At 37.3% G+C, this 22,204-nt stretch overlaps 2 protein-coding genes across 2 annotated transcripts; one reads left to right on the plus strand and one right to left on the minus strand.

Annotated features, from left to right (window-relative positions):
• Positions 1 to 1,355: 1,355 nt before the first annotated feature.
• LOC139966252 (uncharacterized) lies at positions 1,356 to 8,635 on the minus strand. Its single transcript, XM_071969098.1, has 6 exons — positions 8,307 to 8,635; positions 6,581 to 6,735; positions 5,107 to 5,338; positions 4,147 to 4,241; positions 3,504 to 3,638; positions 1,356 to 2,092 (listed from the first exon to the last, which is right to left on the minus strand). Exons 1-6 carry the CDS (start codon positions 8,433 to 8,435, stop codon positions 1,993 to 1,995), a joined length of 846 nt encoding a protein of 281 aa, XP_071825199.1. The 5' UTR covers positions 8,436 to 8,635; the 3' UTR covers positions 1,356 to 1,992.
• Positions 8,636 to 11,233: 2,598 nt separating this feature from the next.
• Positions 11,234 to 21,851, plus strand: LOC139966300 (uncharacterized). The gene is made up of 8 exons (XM_071969157.1): positions 11,234 to 11,368; positions 11,497 to 11,514; positions 15,562 to 15,712; positions 16,815 to 16,969; positions 18,854 to 19,085; positions 19,937 to 20,031; positions 20,615 to 20,749; positions 21,714 to 21,851. The coding sequence occupies exons 3-8, from the start codon at positions 15,584 to 15,586 to the stop codon at positions 21,805 to 21,807; spliced, it is 840 nt and encodes a 279-aa protein (XP_071825258.1). The 5' UTR covers positions 11,234 to 11,368; positions 11,497 to 11,514; positions 15,562 to 15,583; the 3' UTR covers positions 21,808 to 21,851.
• The last annotated feature ends 353 nt before the right edge of the window (positions 21,852 to 22,204 follow it).

Raw genomic sequence — 22,204 nt, forward strand, 5'->3', positions numbered from 1 at the left:
GGACAACCGTTATAGAAAAACCTCCTTCAAACCCTAACAGACGCGTCAAAATTGCACGAGTATGATGAAATATGATGAAGAATGTTGGTTAGGGAATTTTCGAAAATTCAGACGGCTACTAAAAAATTTCGTTGAAGGAAATAAATATTTACCAGATATTTCCGAAACCGAACACTACACACATCGACAGTTTTGAGTTATGATGTGATATCTGCTGTTTGCTTTACAAATTGGAATAATTTGTCACTGTTCCTCTTTCTCTTCCCGTTTTCTTGCCGTATTTTCTACTCCATCCTTTTCTCTCTTTCTTCTTTTTTCTTTTCCTTCCTTCACCTCGTTGAAGTTGGCAAGTGTATACAGCTCCAAAGCTATTCAACAGCAACAAAACGTTATTTTGTGTATGTCTGTTGTGGGGTGAAGTTAGCGCTATGAGCTACAAGTTCCAATGCGCAAGGTGGGGGAAAGGGGCTAGAAATAATGTGTGGGTCAATTCTAACTCTGTTTTCGGTCGTTAATTGTTGATGTAGCCTAACAGGTAAAAGGTTGAAATGACTTTAACAATTTCAAATTTAATAATTTGATTTATTATGCCATTTGGAGCACATAACATAGGCTATAACAGAACATTACTGGCAAAAACTAGGGGGGTTGATTGTGTTGGCCAACCCCCCTCCTCAAAAAGTGGGGGGTTAAAACCCCCCAACCCCCCCTGTTTCTCCGCCACTGGCGTCTAATTACATTGAGCACACGTACGCATATACATGCACAGGAAGCCTTGTACACGCTGTAGCGGTCGCACAACGATGTGTTGAATAGTATTGAGTCAAGAAGGGCCCCCCCCCCATATCCACAGGTTCAAAGGTTATGACAAAACTTTTGCAAACAAAGCTGCTTAGATGGCGCTATCATTGTTTGCATATAACGGTAAACTTTAAGAAATGTGATAGCGCCGCCGATTTCTTGTCCTAGGTAAATGTGTAAAAATGACATTGTAAACATGTTATTTCATGCCATAAACCTCACTCTGAACTGTACCGCATACCTAATTTAATTGTGTATGTCGTCTGATTAACTGACCTTTAGAATGGTCTTTATTGTGAGACTAAGGAGTCCAGCCGCTTCAATTGATGAGCCTGAGATGCTTGTGAGGTCATATCGAAAACAGAAATGATACAGGAGCCCTATAACTGGACTAAAACACCCTTTTCCTTAACATTATGCAATGTATAAAAATTTATGAAAACCAATACGAGGATATTAAAGGCAAAATACTTTCAAAGGTTAAGAGGGAAAGATGAATGACTGCATAGTAATTAATAAAACATTTGAGAGAATGAAACACAAAAAAACCTTTTTTTCCCCTTTTTTTTCAATTTCTCTTTTTAATCCAAACCCATGCAAAACAATATAAGCATTAGCATATACTTAATATACACTCACGTTCGCTTAATTGAATCCTTAATCGATATATATATATATATATATATATATATATATATATATATATATATATATATATATATATATATATATTTAACCGTTCCTCTTTAACCCCTGCCTTTGTTGATTTCATTTGTTATTGGTTGTAATGAAATTGCCTAATTAGTCGATTCCTCTGCGTAGAGAAATTAACACTGACCAAACCATTGGTACATCTTTCAAAAAATGCATCAGTTGATTTTTTTTTTTACAGTTCGGTAGTATCTTAAATAGAGTATTATTAAGAAACTAAATTCAGTCTAAAGTACTTGACATGTGTGCTACGTCAATAAATAAATAAAATTACAAGTAAAACGTGACTCATGCGAAGTGGTTAATACAAATGTGTTTACATATATATATATATATATATATATATATATATATATATATATATATATATTCATTTATTTTCATTTATATATATATATATATATATATATATATTTCTCGATTTGTTTTGTGATTCCGTCAATATGACATGTATTCCAGGACCACTGTCTGTTACCATCTTCAGATCGGTTTCCGATACATGTAACAGTTGAATAACCAGCTGAAAACGACTGGTGTCCTCTCTGGTGCTGAGGAAATTGCAGCTAAAATAGACAATAGCCTGTCGGGTTGAAGAAAAGTAAAAGACGTTTCATTCGGTCAGTGAAAGTTAAAATTAGTAATATTTGGTTACGAACTTACGATGCCGAATGGTGAGTAACCTTTGCAATCATGCTGGTGTGCGTGTACGTGTCCGTGTGCAGGTGCCTGCGCATGTGCGTGTCTTTGCGTGCGTGACGGGCAGCTTGTAAACACGATATCTCAAGAAGCACAAGTTGAGTCGATGTCATACTTGGTAGGTTGATGCCCCATGATGTTGTGTACATGCTATGGTTGTGGTATATATATATATATATATATATACATATATATATATATATATATATATATATATATATATATATATATATATATATATATATATCATATCTCTTCAACCGCATGTCCGATTTTCTCATACTTGGTAATGGGCTGTAAGTACATATTAAGTACATGTTTTTTGCAACAACAACTTTTACCTTATTGTAATTCAAGTGTGGGTGGGGTTTAATTGAAAATCATGGAAAACGGATTGTAAACACGATATCTCAACAAACTCATTTCAAGTCAATGTCATAGTTGAGAGAGATGCCATATGATTAGTAGATATGCCATATTGGATCCCATTCATGATTATTAAGGAGTGGGCGGGGTTTATTATAAAAAATAAAAATATGTCAATATCTTTGCAACCGTATGTCCGATTTAGTGTATACTTGGTATGGTGATATAAGTACAAAGTATGTACATGTTCCTAGCAACAACAATTTAGCCTACGTTTTTGGGCCCATCTGACCCCCCCAAAAAAAACCGGTTGCAGTTTCTATTTCCCCCTCAAATTCATTTTGAGATACATTCTTTGGGCCCGAATTTGTGAGGCTGAAACTTTTAGGGACCATTTGGGCCCACATTTCTTGGGGTTCAATTTTGGGTGGCAAACTTATTTTTTGAGTCAGTTTGTTTGCACCATATAGTTTGAGGCCCATTAAGGCGCCAAAGTTTATTGGGTCAAATATTTCTTGGGAAGGGGCCAACATTTTAAAAATGCAATAACTCCACAACTTTTAAATCGGATTGTAACCAAAATTGGAACACAGTTGTTGGTTAAATAGCTGGTTCATGTATAGGTAACATCATCAATGTGCAAAGTTAGTTAGCTAATGTTTATTCATAAATTAAAACTAGAATTACGAAAAGACTTGTAAAATGGTCAATCATTGTTGGATTATGATGAGAGTTATAGCTATCTTCATGATTTATAATGCCTGTTAGAGTGATTAGGACAATGTTGTTCATAGGTGTCCGTTGACTATTTTGTTGATTGTGGACTAGGGAGGGGGAGGGGAGGAGGAGGGGGGAGGGGGCCTTAGGATTGGGGCTAAATGAAAGCTCTTCCATCTTCTCATCGTTGCTAAGATAGAAAGAATACTTGCCTCTTCGTGAAAATCTCAACCTGGTCCCCTTCCTCCGGGAATTTTTGGCTATACTCCCTCAATGTTCCAGTGGACTTCAAGAAACCGACAAATTCGTTGATATTATCGTACTGTCGCTTAGACGTTACCTGAAAGCTACATATAGAACAGATTGAGCTAGCATACTCTTATGTCACAAAATGTATACAATCGAATCGTATGAATTCCTGCAATATATGAATTAATTCAAATATATCAAAGACAAAAACAAAAACCTGTATCCATACGGCTAATTGGATAAAAAAACTTTACCGTTCTGAAGTGATTATCGGGACGTGACATGCGCATAATGGGTTTCTTGAAACCTGTTTTTTTTTATCCTCGGCATTAACTGAAAACGTGTCATTTCTATATATATATCAGCATGTGTTTCCCAACCACCACGACAGAACTTCTGTGAAGAACTTGAAATTTTCCCAGAAAACACCGTCGAAAGATTCCATTCATTAAGCAGTACCACATTCATTATACTCGATTAGCCGTAACATTAAAAAATTGCTGTGACAAATTGTTTCACCCGATTTTTCATATGACGTTTATTGACGTTTATGGTGGTATATAAGTATGTTAACTTAACCATGCACATGAAAACTGCTTTACTTACTGGTATGTATCAGGATATTCTGGGGTTGGATACGACCCCGATGATACCACCTTCTTGGTGCCTTCTCGCATGATCCGTAAGCTTGCTGCGACAAACTATGAAAGAGACCCCAAAAAACAAAAACAAAAATCGCAGCGGAATAATTCATAGTCATCGGATGTCAAACGATGATCAGGACTGCAAAATGGCGCTGCAACTAATATACGATACAGTATGTACCGGTATATAGGGCGGTCATAAGGTGACATGCGAGAGTTACCATGTTAACATAACGCGACATCTCGACAAAATTTAGAACCTTTGTCGGGATACCGACTTACGCTGACTTGCACATCTCGGTAAAATCTGCTAAAATGTCGAGTTACCATGTTAGCATTACACGGCATCTTGACAAAATATAGAATTTTTGTCGAGATACCGAGTGACGCTAACTCGACATCTCAAATTTTAAATCTTTCCGGGGAGATGTCAATATTCAATATTTTGGCGAGATGTCGTGCTATGCTAACATGATAACTCTACATCTCGCATGACACCTTATGACCGCCGTAGGTATACGGTTTAAACAAAAGTAAATGGAACAGATATTTGAATTCATGCCGGACATTGTCCGAAAGTGCAAGGGAGAACTAAATCACTTTTTCGTGTATAGGTGGAAAGAGATTTCATGGTCACAGTAATAATAAAGTAAACTCCACATTACGATTATGTTTGGTAGTATACAAGTAAAGCCATCCTCGATGGAAGTAGAAAGGTTATCTTGGGCCTGTATAGAAGTAGTATATAATACAATGTGCCAGTTTCATGGTTTATTTTTCAACAACGTTTTATCGGTGACTGAGAAATGGGCACTGGAATGGTAAGGAGTAAAACGGGCACGGCTAGAACTGAGGGCTATGCCCCACCCCTACCCCTTCCCGCGAGAGAGGATTAAATGAAGTGGTCAGTATGGATACTCACGTCTTTTTGGAGGTCATGGCATTTCTTCTTAACTTCTTCATTGCTGGTTAACGCTTTAAGAGTAAAACTGTCTGCTCCAAGCAACAGAACAAGGAAACAACCGCCTGGTTTTAGAACTCGATCAACCTCAGCAAGGAATGGTTCGGGTTCAAAGAAATAGATTGCTGCAGCCGTCGAAACCAAGTCCACGGAGCCATCTTGAAGGAAAGATAAATCTTCAGCTAGGTTAACCCTGAAAAAAAGGAATTTAAATACGAAGAAGAAGAAGAAGAAGAAATAAGAGTACAGGAAACGGATGCCGAAACGGTACTTAGAAGCCGTACAGCTCTATTTTCGAAGAGTTGGGTATAACATAAACCAAGGATATTGTATTGCAGCTTAAATCTAACGAAGTGACAAAAACCGACAAAAGTGCAAGGCTGAGGAGGCTGAGGCTGAGGCTGAAGCTGAGGATGCTGAGGCTGAGGATGCTGAAGAGGCTGAGGCGGCTGAGGAGGCTGAGGCTGAGGCTAAGGCTGAGGAGGAGGCTGAGGCTGAGGAGGAGGAGGATGACCATGACGATGACGATGACGATGACGATGACGGCGACGGCGACGACGACTATGACTTTGACTATGACTTTGACTATGATGATGATGATGATGATGATGATGATGATGATGATGATGATGATGATGATGATGATGATGATGATGATGATGATGATGATGATGATGATGATGATGATGATGATGATGATGATGATGATGATGATGATGATGATGATGATGATGATGATGATGATGATGATGATGATGATGATGATGATGATGATGATGATGATGATGATGATGATGATGATGATGATGATGATGATGATGATGATGATGATGATGATGATGATAATGTTAATGATCACAATGATCACGATGATCACAATGATCACAATGATAACAATAATAACAATGATAATTTTGCGACGCTTAAGCAGCCACAAATGTGGGAGAAACCCGCTAGGGCTTCTGGATTACAACTAACACGTTGGGTGTCTTCCGATTCAACTTGTCAACTCATGTTTGGAATTCAATTTCAAAAAGTCCTTTCAGATGGAAAACCGTAGAATGCTCTTGGATGAAAACACCCACTTTACTATGACCCGGCCGGGTATCGAACCCGGAACCTCCCGATTGCTAAGCCCCATGGCTTCAAATCCCACCGCCTTTATCCACTCGGTCACAGCACCCCCCGGCTTACTTTCTCAAAGCTGTAGCACCTCTGGATTCCAGACGCCGATGGCGCCATCAGATTCAGGTTCCGAATACTCCGAATTCCTATAATTCGTCAAAGGTGCTAGTTTGGTTCAAGGCGCGAAATACGCCGTTTGCTTTAAAGCCCAACCGATGTCGCTTAGGATTGCTGAGCCGTTAACAACCTAACCCCAGTCGGCACATGTGCCAATGGTAGGTTTGGCCATGGTATACGTTTGACAACCTACCTGTATTCGATATTTCTCTCCTTGGTTACTTCCTTCGCCACATCGATCTGAGCTTTACTGCGATCAATTCCTATCATCTTGGTAAAAAGGGGAGCGAGGACCTTCGTTAGTTGACCACTACCGCATCCAACGTCCAGTGCAATTGTATCAGCATTCTAAAAAACAAAATACTTAATGAAGGCGAAATACTATATGGGAAGTGGTTATCAGAATTAAATAATGAGAATATCGAGGATCCTGAATCCCCGAACAACAATATTCCATGAGGTTTCTGTCAGAAGGGAGTTATACATATATAATGGATATAGTTCAATGTGCATGTGCTGTTTGATAAGCACTTCATCCTGCTTCAATATCTGTCAGTCATTTATTCCGGATTTAAAAATCTCAAGTTTTAATCAGACGGGATTTTTCTTCAGTTATATTTCACCAATGATTTTATATATATATATATTTATTTATTAAAAAACTTAATTACATGTATTTTAAACAATATGTAAAATATATTTAAAAAAAATTATCATATAATATGTGACGGCAAATTTTATCCTTTTTTTATCCGAAATGCGTTGCTTAAATAAGCAATTCTTTTTCTCCAAACAAGATATCTCTTTTGCTTTTGGCAACGTTTACTGTCATCCTTACAACTTTGTAATTATCCACCTGAAATATTATGTTTTCGTATGCAAGACAAGTAACACCGAGCCAAATATCGATGATGTCTTTTATAAATTTATATTTGCTTTGAGCGTTGAACGTTTAAATTATTTTAAGCGAAAGCAGCCCCGGAAAAATAAAGTGAATTTTCCGGAGCTTAGAAATGCCTTTTCATTTTATCCAAACCTGTTTACGTAGATGTTTCTTATTTAGCTGTGTGTAGTGAAATTGGTTTAATTTGCTGTCTACTTACATCAGGTGATATTAACTGCAGATGCTTGAATATGTAACAGACCATACCAGTTTTGTTTTTGCAATGTATAATTTTAATGTGTACCATGTTAAGTGATCGTGAATACATATGGAGGAAAAAAATAATATAATATATAATAACATATATAATATATAAAACATATATATTTTATTTATATTTTATTTATTTATTTATTATAAATAATAATATAATATCTATATAAAATATATATAATAAATATTATACAACGCACAAAACAGACAAACCAGGTAATTAATTGTATATTATTTGATAGATCTGTTCGCCCAATTTTTAACACACTAGGTTCTGATCGCAGAATCTCCCATGCCCGACAAATCAAGCATAACCACAATAAAAGGGATGGCCTTTTCCCATAGATTAGTTGCAAAAGTAAGACCTCAAACAGCAAATAATATATAAACCACCTCCCCCCCCCCCCCCCCCGTAAAACGAAAATGCAGGACACCAAGCTGTAAAGCTGTGGTTTCTCATAGTTGTATATACTTGAAAGTCCTGATTTGTAAGGTAATTTGTATAGGTAAATTTAATTAAATTTAATTTCTAAATACAGAAGGAAAGTTTACTCAAAATTATAGTAACTATATACCAGAACGGTTTACACGTAATGATCAGAGGGCAGTTTTCGTAGAAGATACGCCACTGGCGAGATGGTTGAATTTCTTCTAGGCTGAATTCCCGTCTGCTTTTACTGCGGTGAATGCAACTAATAACATATTTCAAACTTTATTATAGCGTCTACATACATATTCATGCAGGTACTGCACATCACTTTACCTGGGACTGATTACGCGTTTGACCCATGAACGCCGTCACCTTTTCTTCGAGTCCTAAACCGCCATAGTTCGGACGATAATCTTGATAATTTCTCGCCGTTTCAGCATCTTCAAATAGTAGGTCTCCCATTCCGTATAGCGGAGGAGTGAACTCCTAATGCGAAGTATAACGATGACAAGGGTAAAGTGATTGCAGCCTACACTGGCAAGAGATACACGATGCACAATGCATAATATAGTACAGTACACAATGCACCCTTCTAAAACTAAACGTCTAATGCGTTCATGCTTCAAAGTTAAAAAATCAGTAATATACAACAAATACAACCATTGAATATAGTATTAAGGATATACCAACCATCATTTATGGCTTTGGAGAGGCACGGTTGAATTAATGCGTCGTAAAAAAAAAGGGTACGGGAATGGGTAGGTAGGAAAGAACTGAGTTCATTCAACCGAAATAATACGGTATATATAAATCGTACATTATAGTACTACATGAAATCGTTATCGTTAGGAACTCCCTGCAGGCTGCCCATTATATAATATTATAATACGGTACGGTATTGATATACCGAGCTGCCCCCTTAGGCGTGAAATTCGATACCTGTTACCTGATATTTGAATGATTTGTATGACCCTTGCAGTATTAGCCTATACTTTCATGCATGAAAACATGTTATTTCTACATGCCGGTATAGTTATATCTGTGTGCCGTATATATATATATATATATATATATATATATATATATATATATACAGTGTTCAAAATTCAGATTCGATATATATTATAACAGACTCGTATTCTTCGACAATTTTAATCTTCTAAATAGCCGCATGATAACGCACTTCAGTCAACTATCTGTCCAGAGTCATCGAGGATACCTTTAAAGAACGGGTCAATCGCGCTAAGAAATCCACAGGTTAATTGAAACTGTGACAATGCAGTCTGTTTACAACGGCGTCGACTGTGACCTTGCTAAAATGACCATGAACAAAACAGATACCACTTCTCGCTTTACCTACGTGACCAACATCAATTCACTGAAGGTAGTAAAGCTTAAGAAATTGCCAAATTCAGTTGACAAAGTTGTCATATTGTGTATTTGTTAGAATTTCGTTGCGTTTGACCCTCCATCAAAGCTTAGAAGCCGTCACGGTCACCTAGCCATGTGTGTCGTCACGGCTACGATAAATTGAAAACTGATCCACCCTACGATTAAAGCAAGCTAAATGCTCAATAAATCGAAAAATATGGATTTATCAGTGGAAAACCCATGTTTATCGCTCATAAACATGGTGTTTCGGTCGATACACATGGTTTATCTATGAAAATCCATGTTTGCGATAATCCATGTTTTTTTTTCACGTGATAAACATGGTTTATCTGTCGAAAAAACATAGTTGATCGCCGATAAACCATGTTTATCGGTCGAAAAACATTTTTTGATTTGATTTGATTTTCTCAAGAAAGTTTGTTTGATAACATTACATATCTTCTGTTAAAATAGCTCAATTAAGCAGGAACTTATCTTTTTTAGTCAAACTCTCCATCAATTCTTTCTCTAAATGTATTACTTTTCATGTTCATTTCTGGTTTTTAAGTCTGCGTACCATCTGTTTTCACCGAAATTCTATAATGACTAATTTTGTAAGTTCTTTAAGTCAACGGACATGATACGTGCCCGTAGGTATAGCTATCTGATTATTTCCATCACAACTAACGTGACCACATAATATAAGACACAACATGTAAAGCTACACGGGAAGACATTAACAATGTCATGATTGAACCCATTCTTACTGTATAACGACGACGCCATTGAAGAGCATAAAATGAACTTGCCATTTACCAAAGCCTACTTATTAATCAAATACTCAAGGTAAGGAAACATTCTCTTCAATAACCAGAATGCAAAATGCATAGGAGATTTGACCTCACAAGCAATAGGATTCTTGTACTCAATATGTTTAATCCATTTACCATATTTGAAAAGTAACCATGATTTCTACCCATGAGAAATCATGGTTTGAAGGTTTTCAGGCCTCGACAAATATTTTTAAAAGTACTCGCTATTTGGCGACCGTGGCTAAAAATCTACTCGCCAAATTTTCACTCGCCAGTAGGCCTATGATTGTTGGTCAAGTCTCCAAAGTACAGATCTGCACATCAATACTTTCTATGAACAGAGGTTAGGCAGTGAGGCAGATACATGGTGCTACGTATAATTTCGCATTGGAAAGGCATGTTTCTTTGCAGTATGAAATTTAAACTTTAAACAATAAAAATCTGAGGTTGTAAGAACATCTATCTTCCAAAATTCCTTGCAGCAACAACAGCAAGTTTGTCTCCAAACTCCATCAATTGTTCGATACTTTGCGAATTATGACTGATAGCCAGTAAGAAAATGCCTTAATTAATAAAGAAATAATTAAGGAGATGTTTTGCCATTGGTTTTCTGACTGGTATTATTCACGTTGTTGTGTTAACGAACCCTATTCTTCCCAACCGTTGCTTGCCTAGACAACATAAACTTGTTCACAGCCTAGCCAGGTTTGTTCAAGTTGTCCCATAATCATAAACGTGACGAAAGTCGAACGTTACTTGTAAGGCCTATAGCTATGATGCAACTGGTGAGAGTGACTACACAAATTGAGATCAACAGCCGATGCAGACAAAAGCTTGTGAACTCACTGCCAAACTAAAACCGTTTTACACAATTATTTCGCATTGAGATTGGTCATAGTAAAAAATCTATCTAGACGAACTGTTAAGTTTCATAAACGCTGCCTGGTCACAGCGAAAGTATACATCCAACCTGAAATAATCTGGTCATTGGTCGTTGAAGCGTACACACGTACTTTTCGGAGCTCTTTAAATTCGTTCATTTCTGGGATCGTTTTTTCATCAAAACAACTTGTGATTCGTTTTGTTGTTTATTTGGAGTTTTTTATTTTCTGTTCCTGTCATTCTGCATGTTTTTGTGTTCCATCTGTGCTGTTTTTGTCTTGCTTCAGTGCTGTCCGTGGTTTTAGGTCTGAAGAGCCTAAGCTGCCAATCGTGAGTATCGATTTTCAGAGTTCGCAGGTTTTTCTGTGCCTTAGTGTATTCCTTATTTATTGTCTGTTCCTGTCATTCTGCATGTTTTTGTGTTAAATCTGTGCTGTTGTTTTTTTGTCTTGTTTCAGTGCTGTCCGTGGTGTAAGGTCAGTGTATCCTATCGTTCAGTGTATAGTCTCTGTTAAGCCCAAGCTGCTCATCGTGAGTATCGACTTTCTGGGTTCGCGGGTTTTTCTTTGACTTAGTCACGGTTTTCGTTATGGCTGTGTCCTGATCGTTTAGTCTGCTGTGACGAGTGTAATATGTGAATCGAGTTTGAGGTTTCTGGCTTGGAATGTGATTTTATTTCAGCGTCTAGTAAGGCTATTGTGTTTGTTTGCGATAAGTGTGTGAAGTTTAAGGAATTAGAGGAGCTAATGTTGTTGATTTGACGGGTCTAGGAAAACTAGGAACTAGTGATCATGATATACTAGCTTTTGATGTTGTTTGCAAAGTCGTAAATTCTGTTAGCAATGAAAAAGTCCCTGATTTTGCGAGATCAGATACAGAGGCAATTGAAACTTTACTAAAGGGTACAGATTGGATTAATTTTTTTAGAGATATGAGTGCTTATCAGTCTTGGATTTGTTTAGCTGATAAATTAAAGGTCATTATGGAAAATCATGTTCCGTGGAAGAATCGTCGTCGTAAAAGCAGTATGCCTCACTGGATGAATAAGAAAGTTAGATGTGCAATTAGGCAAAAACGTACAATGTGGAAGTTGTTTAGGAGGACTAAATCTGAATCTCTTTTGGCCAAGTTTAAAATTCATCAGCAGAAGGTAGAATGCTTAGTCTCTGATGCAAAATTGAATTTCGAAAATAGCATTGCATGAAAAATTAAGGATAACCCAAAGGCCTTCTTTTCTTATGTCAGGTCAAAGCAGAAAGTTAAAGATTCAATTGTTTCTCTTGGGGCATCACATGCTGATAATATAGTTACTGATAGTCAGGATCTTGCAGATCTTTTGAACAACTATTTTGTGTCGGTTTTTACAAGGGAAGATATGAGTAGTATTCCAGATTTTCAGGGGAACAGTGATAGGCCTAAACTGGATACGGTCTTACTTTAGGATGAGGTTATCTTAAAGGAGCTGCTTCGTCTAAATGGTTCTAAAGCTTCTGGACCGGATGCAGTCCATCCGTATTTGTTGAAGACTTTTGCACACCATTTATGTGTTCCACTCTCATTGGTTTTATGTAAATTCATGAATGAAGGTTTATTCCTAAGGACTGGAGATGTGCTAATATTACCCCAATTTTCAAGAAGGGTGATAAGTCTAAGCCCTGTAATTATAGGCCCGTTAGTCTCACTAGTGTTGTTTGTAAGGTCATGGAGTCTATTGGTAAAAGTCTATGGTCTGCCACTTCAGCAGTCAGTCTTTGATCAGAGAGTCTCAACATGGTTTTTGTCAAAAAAAGTCTTGTCTCACTAATATCCTTGAGATTACGGAAGATGTAACAAGCTCACTAAATAGACAGAAGTCTGTAGATGTTGTGTTCCTGGATTTCCAGAAGGCCTTTGATAAAGTTCCCCACAAGCGTCTTTTACTTAGGCTGAAGAGTATGGGTGTCAATGGGAATTTACTGTCTTGGATCGAGAATTGGCTTGGTATAATAGGAAACAGAGGGTGGTGATTAAAGGCTGTGCTTCTTTTTGGCAGGACGTTACTAGTGGGGTTCCACAAGGGTCTGTATTGGGTCCCTTGTTGTTTGTTGCCTATATAAATGACATCGACGGAGATATTCTGTGTACAGCTAAGAAGTTTGCTGATGACACCAAATTGTATTCTGAGGTCTCTTCCAAAAGCGATTCTGAGAAGTTTCAAACGGATTTGGATAAGGTTTTTTCCTGGTCCCAGGGGTGGCAAATGCTTTTTAATATTGATAAATGCAAGGTAATGCACATTGGTAGTAGTAACCAAAATTTTACATACAATCTTAATGGTGTGGAGTTACAGGAGGTCTCTGTTGAAAGAGACCTAGGTATCTACATTGACTCATCTCTGCAACCTTCTAAGCATTGTCTTGAAGCTGCTAAAAGAGGTAATAGGGTTTTTAGGTATGATCAAGAGGAACTTCAGTTTTCTGAAAGAGGACATCGTAGTTAGGCTTTATAAGCAGTTGGTTAGGCCTCATCTGGAGTATGCTGTGCAGGCTTGGAGCCCATATTTTGCTACGGATAAGGAAGTAATTGAAAAGGTCCAGAGGAGGGCTACTAGGATGATTAGTTCCTCAAAGAGTGTTCCTTATAATAGGCGGTTACAACTTTTGAATCTCACCACACTGGAGCTTAGAAGGTTACGTGGGGACTTGATCCAGGTTTTCAAGATTGTGTATGGTTTCGACAATTTATCCTTTACCGACTTTTTCATGTTGCTAACAGTAGTTGTACCAGAGGTCATTGTCTTAAACTCCAAAAGTCACATAGTAGGATTAATATTCGGCATAACTTTTTTACTAATAGGGTTGTGAATGAGTGGAATGGTTTGCCTGAGAACGTTGTACTTGCAAGTAGTGTCAATGGGTTTAAGAATGCTTTGGACAAGCACTTTAAGCATTGTAATCGGGTCTGAGTGTTTGTGTCTTCAGTTTTTTCTCTCTCTATAGGGTCCTTGATGGGGACTTAAGTGTCCCTCCTGATCCTTTTTTTCTACTAAACTAAACTAAATACGACGGAAAACGTCAAATAGAACCGTTGTACTACAAAGTACACCTTTCTGCACGCAAAATAAGGCTTCCGAGCGGCAGTTTGAAGCCAATGCAAATATGCATCCGTAGAATCTAAAACTGAAAACAGTCTTAGTTTGGCAGTGAGTTCACAAGCTTGTGTCTGGATCGGCTGTTGATCTCAATTTGTGTAGTCACTTCCACCAGTTTCAGCGTAGCTAGGCCTTAAAAGTAACGTTCGACTTTCGTCACGTGTATGATTATGGGACAACTTGAACAAACCTGGCTAGGCCTGCGAGCAATTTTATGTTGTCTAGGCCAGCAACGGTTGGGTAGAATAGGGTTCGTTAACACAACAACGTGAATAATACTTCAGAATACCAATACACTTAAGATGGCAAAACATCTACTTAATTATTTCTTAAGGCATTTTCCTAATGGCTATCAGTCATAATTTGCAAAGTGTAGAACAACTTAAGGAGTTTTGAGACAAGTTTGCTGTTGTTGCTGCTAGGATTTTTGGAAGATAGATGCTCTTACAACCTCAGATTTTCATTGTTTCAAGTTTAAATTTCATACTGCAAAGGAACATGACATTCCAATGCGCAATTACGTAGAACAATGTATCTACCTAACTGCTTAACCTTTGTTCATATAAAGTATTGATGTTGCAGATCTGTACTTTGGAGACTTGACCAACAATCATAGGCCTAGTGGCGAGTGGAATTTGGCGAGTAGATTTTTAGCCACGATCGCCAAATAGCAAGTCCTTTTAAAAATATTTGTCGTGGCCTGAAAACTTTCAAAACATGGTTTCTCATGGGTAGAAATCATGCATACTTTTCATAGGCCTACATGGTATATGGATTTGCCATTTTGAGTACAAGAATCCTATTTGCTTGTGAGGTCAAATCTCCTATAGGTCACCAGAGGTCAAACTCTGAAAAACGTTTTACATGATATCTAACGATGAAATCGTGGACACCTCTTATACTTGGTGTGTGAATTCATAACTTTGAGTACAATACCCATATTGTTTTGGTGGAGGTGTGTATAACCACGTATAGTAGACTGACCTGTGTTTATCATGCCATAGTGGTATTGTAACAGCTAGTTCTGGTTATACTAGCACGCAGAAGTCTAGTGCATTGAACCTGAATGCATTTTGCATTCTGATTCTATACCAGGTCCTTCATTTACCTTTTCCGGCCAGTTATTGTTTCGTCAAGGACCCCCATAGGTCAAGATGGTATTTGCTGGTGTTGTTTTTATGTTATGCTTTGAAAGGTTTCCACGCATTGTCGTGTCCATGCGATCAATGTCAGCGTTTAGTTCACAAATCACAAATCATGGATGCCCTTTGACCAGTGTTGCGAAAATCCTAAATTCAAGGACCTAAATAATCATATTGAAAGGTGACCACTATAACCGACCTTAGCAGTTTGCCGTTTGTCCTTTATTTGCCCTTTATTCCACCATTTGTAGTGTCGACTCATTAGTACGTGAGATGGGAGACCTACTTTTTGAAGATGCCGAAACGGCAAGAAGTTATCAAGATTACCGTCCAAATTATAGTGGTCTTGGCATCGAAAAGGAAGTGCTTTCGTTCATGGGGCAGGCCTATGAGCAGCCTGGGGTGAGTGTAGAATACGTATAACACATCAAAATATACGTAAAAACAGTTTGCCTCTTTTTTTGTTTTTTTGTTGTTGTTGCAGGAATTGTAGACACTTCCATCTTCCAGGAGGAAGTTTTGATTATTACAAATTTCCGTTGGTATCCTTTCAAGCTCGATTCGATGCAAATAGCATACCTCTCTACCAAGTTTGACGTATACAGTGACAGTTTTACCGTTCCACATACAACGGTACTGATATATAGGCCTATATACCGGGACTATATATAATATATACGGCAATATGGTATTGCCTACGTGTTAGACAAAGGATGACGGTTTATTGCGTTACAACACGGGTCAGTCATAATCAGTTGTGGGTAAACAATTTCATGTCAAGATTTGGTTGGGGTACATTACTGATTTGGAATGCACTCTTGGTAAATCCACTTACATTGACAACAAAAACATTAAAATACTTCAATGTATAGCATAGTACTTTTCACTGAATGAAAATTACGGAATAGGAAACCCCATTGGTTCAGATTTGGAGTTTCGAAATAGCATAAGTGAAATTTCATTGCAAAATAAAGTTCAATTAAATGTTGAATTTTCTTTAAATGAGCTCACGTTGAGCTCCTGATATAATCTTCTCGTTGCTTTCATGAAACTTACTTTTTGGTATGTTTGTCCTTACTGTCAATGCTACCTGTAGTTGAAATTTCATCAAAATGGAATTCTTATTAAGAAACAATATTACGTCTTTGGATAAACCATTGAATATTGAATAGAAAACCCAAACATTTTCAGCTCAATGATCAGCCCGGCTTATAACACTATTCAGATGATTACTGTTTGCCAGATGCAGTTATAAAACAACACTAACTTTAAAGAGATACATTTCTTTGCATTAAGATATATGTCTTTAAACGTGTAAAAGAAAGAGATGGTACACTGTTCAGATAATTGCTGTTTGCCAGATGTAGTTATAAAACAACACTAATTTTAAAGAGTTACATTTCTTAGCAAAAAGATATATTTCTTTTAACATATAAAATGAAGCGATGGTACATTTCACCATCCAAACTTCTAGGCATTGTGTTTTGCTTTTCGTTTTCTTTAGAATGTTGATACAATTGCACTAGACATTGGATGCGGTACTGGTCAACTAACGAGGGCTCTCGCACCACTCTTCAAAAAGATGATAGGAATTGATCGCAGTAAATCACAGATCGATGTAGCAAAGGGAGTAACCAAGGAGAAAAATATCGAATATTTGTAAGTTTTCAAATTCATTAATAAAAAGGAGTATTACGGTGGAAGAGGATGTGTCACTTTTACTGAAGAGAAAAGTATTTTACAAATGTTATAAGATATATTTATTTCAACGTATACTATCTTTTACCCGATATTCCATTCCTTACTCCAGGGAAGTGGATGATACTTAGTAGTCGTTGGAGTCATAATGGCAGATGTTCGTCAAAAGCGTTTCACATTTTTAATTCTTAGTTCACGTGACATAATGACATCCCTCATTAACTCGGCTCTCAGACTTAAAACAAAAGTGTACGTCCACGATATATAGAAAATGCTATTAGGAAAGTGGTGTTGTTCTTATTATGCAGAATGCAGGCTATTTTCCATGCAAGTTTGTTAAAGTCTCAGTATACGTGTTTGCTAATGAATTTCGAAAAACAAACTTCCGAAGCAGATTCAATGTTCCTTATTGTAAATGCACTCTGACCAGGTGGGTTTAATGGAAAAAAGCTGTCGTAATCGGAAAAAAAAAGAAATTAATTTTCTGTTGTCATTATGCCGCGAATGAGTTACCGTAAAATCACTGCGACCACCCACATCAGCATGTTCATTACACACATGTTACCTATGTATACCCGTATCGTCCACTTTTTCTACTAAATTCCACGGGGGAAAGTCTGAAAACACCTGTGTTATCATTGCAATTTGCGGATATGACACAATTTCGCAAGCTACATCGGTAAGACCGAAAAGATACTATTCAAGCGCAAGGACCTCACACAAGCTAGCAAAAAAGTGAAAGTAGTCCTAGGCTTAATTGTCGTACAAAAAACACAGAGAGATTTGATTGGCGCATGATCTGTTGGGCGGGGCTTGCAAATTTTGATTGAAATTTGTAGAATCTACGGACTCGTTAATAAATCTGACGAAGTTTATTCAGCTCAAAATGTTGAACGACCGACAACTCAATACAAATAATGAATATTGATATAGAAATTGCATAAAACGGTGTCATTTTCACTGAGCTTTTAGTGTAGTAAGTTGGAAAGGTCGAAGTTTAAATTTGGTAAACACCTACTGAGACTTTAACCAATGAACGTCATCCAACCGAATACACGGAGCTGCACGTGTGTGACATCATCAGTGTACTAATTCAGTGTAGTACATTTAAATATGATAATCTTGGGATTTTCTTTTCCCTCTCTTTCTTTCTTGTACTTTCATGGAAGCGGGACTACCAGACTAAACAGTATGCCTTAAGAATGTGCAATATTTCAATATACAAACATTCTGTCATGGAAAAGGTCCCCATCTTGCACATGCATCCTTGAATGTTCCTCTGTAATATATAGGCTCTGTACACGCCCTGTAATTCGGAGATATACATAAATTAAAGGTTGTGAAGACTCGCGCACAAAGAAACGTCTCATGCCGGTAATATGACCTAGTTTCGAATGAAGTGTAACAGAAGTGTTAGACACCACCATCGATCCCAGAAAATACACACACAGCGTGCTACCGTCGGTAATTAGACACTAGTGTACAGTTAAAACACGCAGCTATGGTCAATACCCACAACACAGTGTACATAGCAGCGATGGACATCTCAGGTCTAGATAAAAGATAACAAGGTATCACGTTTCATTACTGTCTGCATTTTGTAGCGACACTAACAAAACGTCACTTGCAAGCAACGGAAAGTTAACTTTTTCATATGGCCGCCCGCGGTATAGGGCGAGTCTTCAATGCCATTAAGTGAAATTGTACTATTTTTTGGGCATCTTCTCGTCTTGCGGGTCCGAAGTTAAACCAGGGAGGTGTTAACAACTCCCTGGTTATATCATGATCTTACAACTGGTGATTGTTTTCAACCTTGTTTTTGTTTTGTTTATTATTCTTCTAAAGAGTTAACGTAGCCGAAGATTTGTCTTTCTTACAAGACAATTCCATCGATTTGATATCAACCGCAGCAGCAGTCCATTATTTTGAACCCGAGCCGTTCCTTGCCGAAGTTGATCGAGTTCTAAAACCAGGGGGCTGTTTTCTGGTTTTATTATTTGCAGTGAAAGGCATATTCTTGACTTCTGCAACCAACAACGATGATATCAACAACAAATGCGAGGATATAATGGAGGACGTACGTCATTATTCTTAAGCAAATAATGTTGAATTAATGTGAACTGACTCATTCCCCCATAGGACATATAGGAATACCTCTCAATACCAGTTGAGCTACGTAACTTTATCCAACTTCCTATTACAACAAGTAAGATGATATAGTTTCGTTACCGGCAGTTGCTAAACAAAAATATATATTTCAATATTCAAGAACACTACAAAGCGATACAAACTTTCACGATATTACCAAAGTGAACGTAACGCTACTTTACATATTGAGGGCGTTTAAGAAACACCTTTAAAACAGTCATGTTATGGAACACAGCAATACAGCAAATGTTGTTGTTGTCCTGTTTAGGCTTATCGATTGTTTGTAAAGAACGCCATTTGTTTAGGAAAACAATCTCCATGTTAGAAATACAATATAAGCAGGTTGTATATTTTTTACATCAGCATGTTTATATTTAAACTTAGTATGTTATAGTTCAATATTTGTGTATCAGACGTGACATTTAACATGTTACAACGCAATTTCAGAATATGTGTGTTCATTCTAAGAACTTGCTTGAATTTTGCTTTGAACCTATCGGTTTTATGGAGCGGCCATTTTCGTTTCACAATTTCAGATGTTCTTTTTTTTTATCAACGTTTATAAGGAACGACTTGCCACAATTTAACATCAGTATGCCATATTTGATATTAGTATAAACAACAGATGGTCAGAACAAGGTGTCAGCAACACCGATGCCTTCCCCCTCCCCTCCCCCCTCCCCCTCCCCCTCCCTTCCCCTTACATTGTGATACAGATGACGCTCCCAACGTTGCCTCTTTGTGATGTAATATTGCCCTCGTTTTTTTTCTATTTCGCAGATCCGTAAAACTACTTATTCGGTTTTTAAGAAAGGTTCAAATAAAGTGATATCCTCTGGAAGTTATTCACTCCCTGATTACCCCGATAGACACCAGTGAGTAACACCATTTCTATTGAATTAACAATGTTACAATTGTAGTTTTCTTTTTTTCTTTTTCAATTTTCTGCTCATGTATATTCATGGAAGAGAAACATTGCTGTTACAACATTCGAACAAGACATTCATGTTAATAAAAAATTATGCCTTAACATTTCAGCACTTCAGGAAGATCATTTGTAAAATTTCCAAACAATTTTGAAGAAATTGAAACAAAGTAAGGACTGAGACTTAGACAAAATAACTTTAGTGCGCATGCGCGCTACAATATTGGGTATTACTTGACATGTGAACGATACCTACATGACTGGACGTTGAAACTTAAAAGTTTCATATAGTCTCTGTAAATTTGCAGTTTCAGAGCCTAGCTGCGTAGGCAACATATTCTGAGCCTGTCACATGTACCTATAAATGACTAATATACTCCCTGGTGTGTTATCCGCCCCTAAAGTATAACACCATTAACAACCGAAAAGTTCTTCCTAATACTGCAAGTACTCCACGCGCACTACAATACTGCGTGTATTTGCGGGCAGATGCAGTTTTTTTACTTCACATGATACTTCACATTTCTATACAGCTTTCAATTAACATCCAAGAGACGATACGATCACCTTGATGAGTTTGTCGGTTTCTTAAAGTCCTTGGGAACATTGAAGTTGTATAACGAACAACATCCAGAGGAAGGAGATCAGATTGAACGCATCAAGAAAAGGTGACATATAACAAAAATCTTTAATTCTCCATTTTACGAACACAAAGCAGTAATTACTGATGCACGGTTGTGGGACATGAACAATAGTAACATGTGTGATACAGGTGGCACTAACAGTTACTGTACTATTACTATGTGTTTGAAGTAAAGGAGGTACGGTACCGCTTGATTCCAGTTCACATCTCTCTTTAAATTACGCCAATTCGTCATACCGAGAACGAAGAAAAGCCACGTTCGGGTATCACCATAGGCCTACTTAAATAGTATACAATGACTTCATTTAAGAATCGCGTATTAAAGAACTCTCACTCAATGGTTGCTACAGTAACACGGTAACATGTGTTACAGGTGGCACCAGTAGTTATTGTACTCGCAACGAGTATCGGCTGACTTTTTCTAAGAATCCTGGTGAAATTTGCATGACATTTCTAAATGAACGAAACGACAACTGCAATGGTTTTTAAATTTGGATTGGACAGGGTTCCATCTTCAGTTTAGGAGATATGAAGCTATATCAATACCGCGATAAATGTAAGTGCATGCAGATGTTGATGCATCGCAATTTCGAAGGAAAAAATTGGATGTATACATTTTAAGGAAAGATCACAAAACAAATTCGTCAGTGGTTTGTTATCTGTGACATCACACCTGTTTGCTTCAAGTCCAGACTATGACAGCTTGAAATATTGTTCTATTATATTATCTCGAAAAAAAGGAAAAATGCGAATTGCATTCTAATTTCACTAGGACGTTTAGAATATGTTCCGTTTTCATCAGCCAATAAAAAAGTTTCCTATAACCTATGCTTTAAAACACCAAGCAAATCTGTCGTAGTATGATTTTGTTTTATGTTGTTACTTTACTAAATTTGATCATCTTCTACATATTGTTCGACTATTACCTCTGTGACTAGTTTGAAGAGGTACTTCAAATAATCAATGTCGCCATTTTGTTTTGTTCACAGGCTACGGTTGGCTGTAGCTACCAGTTCTTCAACACAAGAAATATCGCCAGTCGTGTTAAACTGTATGTTTAACTGTTATATGTATAGGAAATAGGCCTGAGTATTACAATATGCATCATTGGAACACAGACAAGAAACAAAAATCAGTAATCCATGTTGGCGAGGCTTAACCGTCCTAATGAATGAACTTAAGGTCTCTCATATCTGGAAATTAGTTTGATGCTTACTCATAATGTTAGCAGAACTGTAGTGCGAGTACCCCATCAGTAACAATTAAATGAGTACGCTTACCAGTAAGTGTTTTAAATACAGGTATACGGGTATTTAGTCTTATTCTAAATTTTCATACAGTCCCGTGTATATACGAGTAAATAATCAAGTTAGAGTACAAATCTATGAGGCCGAGTACAAGTAGCCTATAGGCACCGTACCACACAATTAGAGTAGTGCATGTCCTATCGGAAAATTGTGCTATAGTGGCCTATTGTAGT

Source organism: Apostichopus japonicus, chromosome 1, assembly GCF_037975245.1.
Source record: "Apostichopus japonicus isolate 1M-3 chromosome 1, ASM3797524v1, whole genome shotgun sequence".
NCBI lineage: Eukaryota > Metazoa > Echinodermata > Holothuroidea > Aspidochirotida > Stichopodidae > Apostichopus > Apostichopus japonicus.

Coding starts and splice junctions, on each gene's coding strand:
- LOC139966300 (XM_071969157.1), top strand. CDS start 15,584: ATGGGAGACCTACTTTTTGAAGATGCCGAAACGGCAAGAAGTTATCAA. Junction 19,086..19,936: donor GCGAGGATATAATGGAGGAC/GTACGTCATTAT, acceptor TCTATTTCGCAG/ATCCGTAAAACTACTTATTC. Junction 20,032..20,614: donor GATTACCCCGATAGACACCA/GTGAGTAACACC, acceptor ATTTCTATACAG/CTTTCAATTAACATCCAAGA.
- LOC139966252 (XM_071969098.1), bottom strand. CDS start 8,435: ATGGGAGACCTACTATTTGAAGATGCTGAAACGGCGAGAAATTATCAA. Junction 5,339..6,580: donor GAGAGAAATATCGAATACAG/GTAGGTTGTCAA, acceptor CCTTTTTTTCAG/GGTTAACCTAGCTGAAGATT. Junction 4,242..5,106: donor GCCATGACCTCCAAAAAGAC/GTGAGTATCCAT, acceptor TCTCTTTCATAG/TTTGTCGCAGCAAGCTTACG.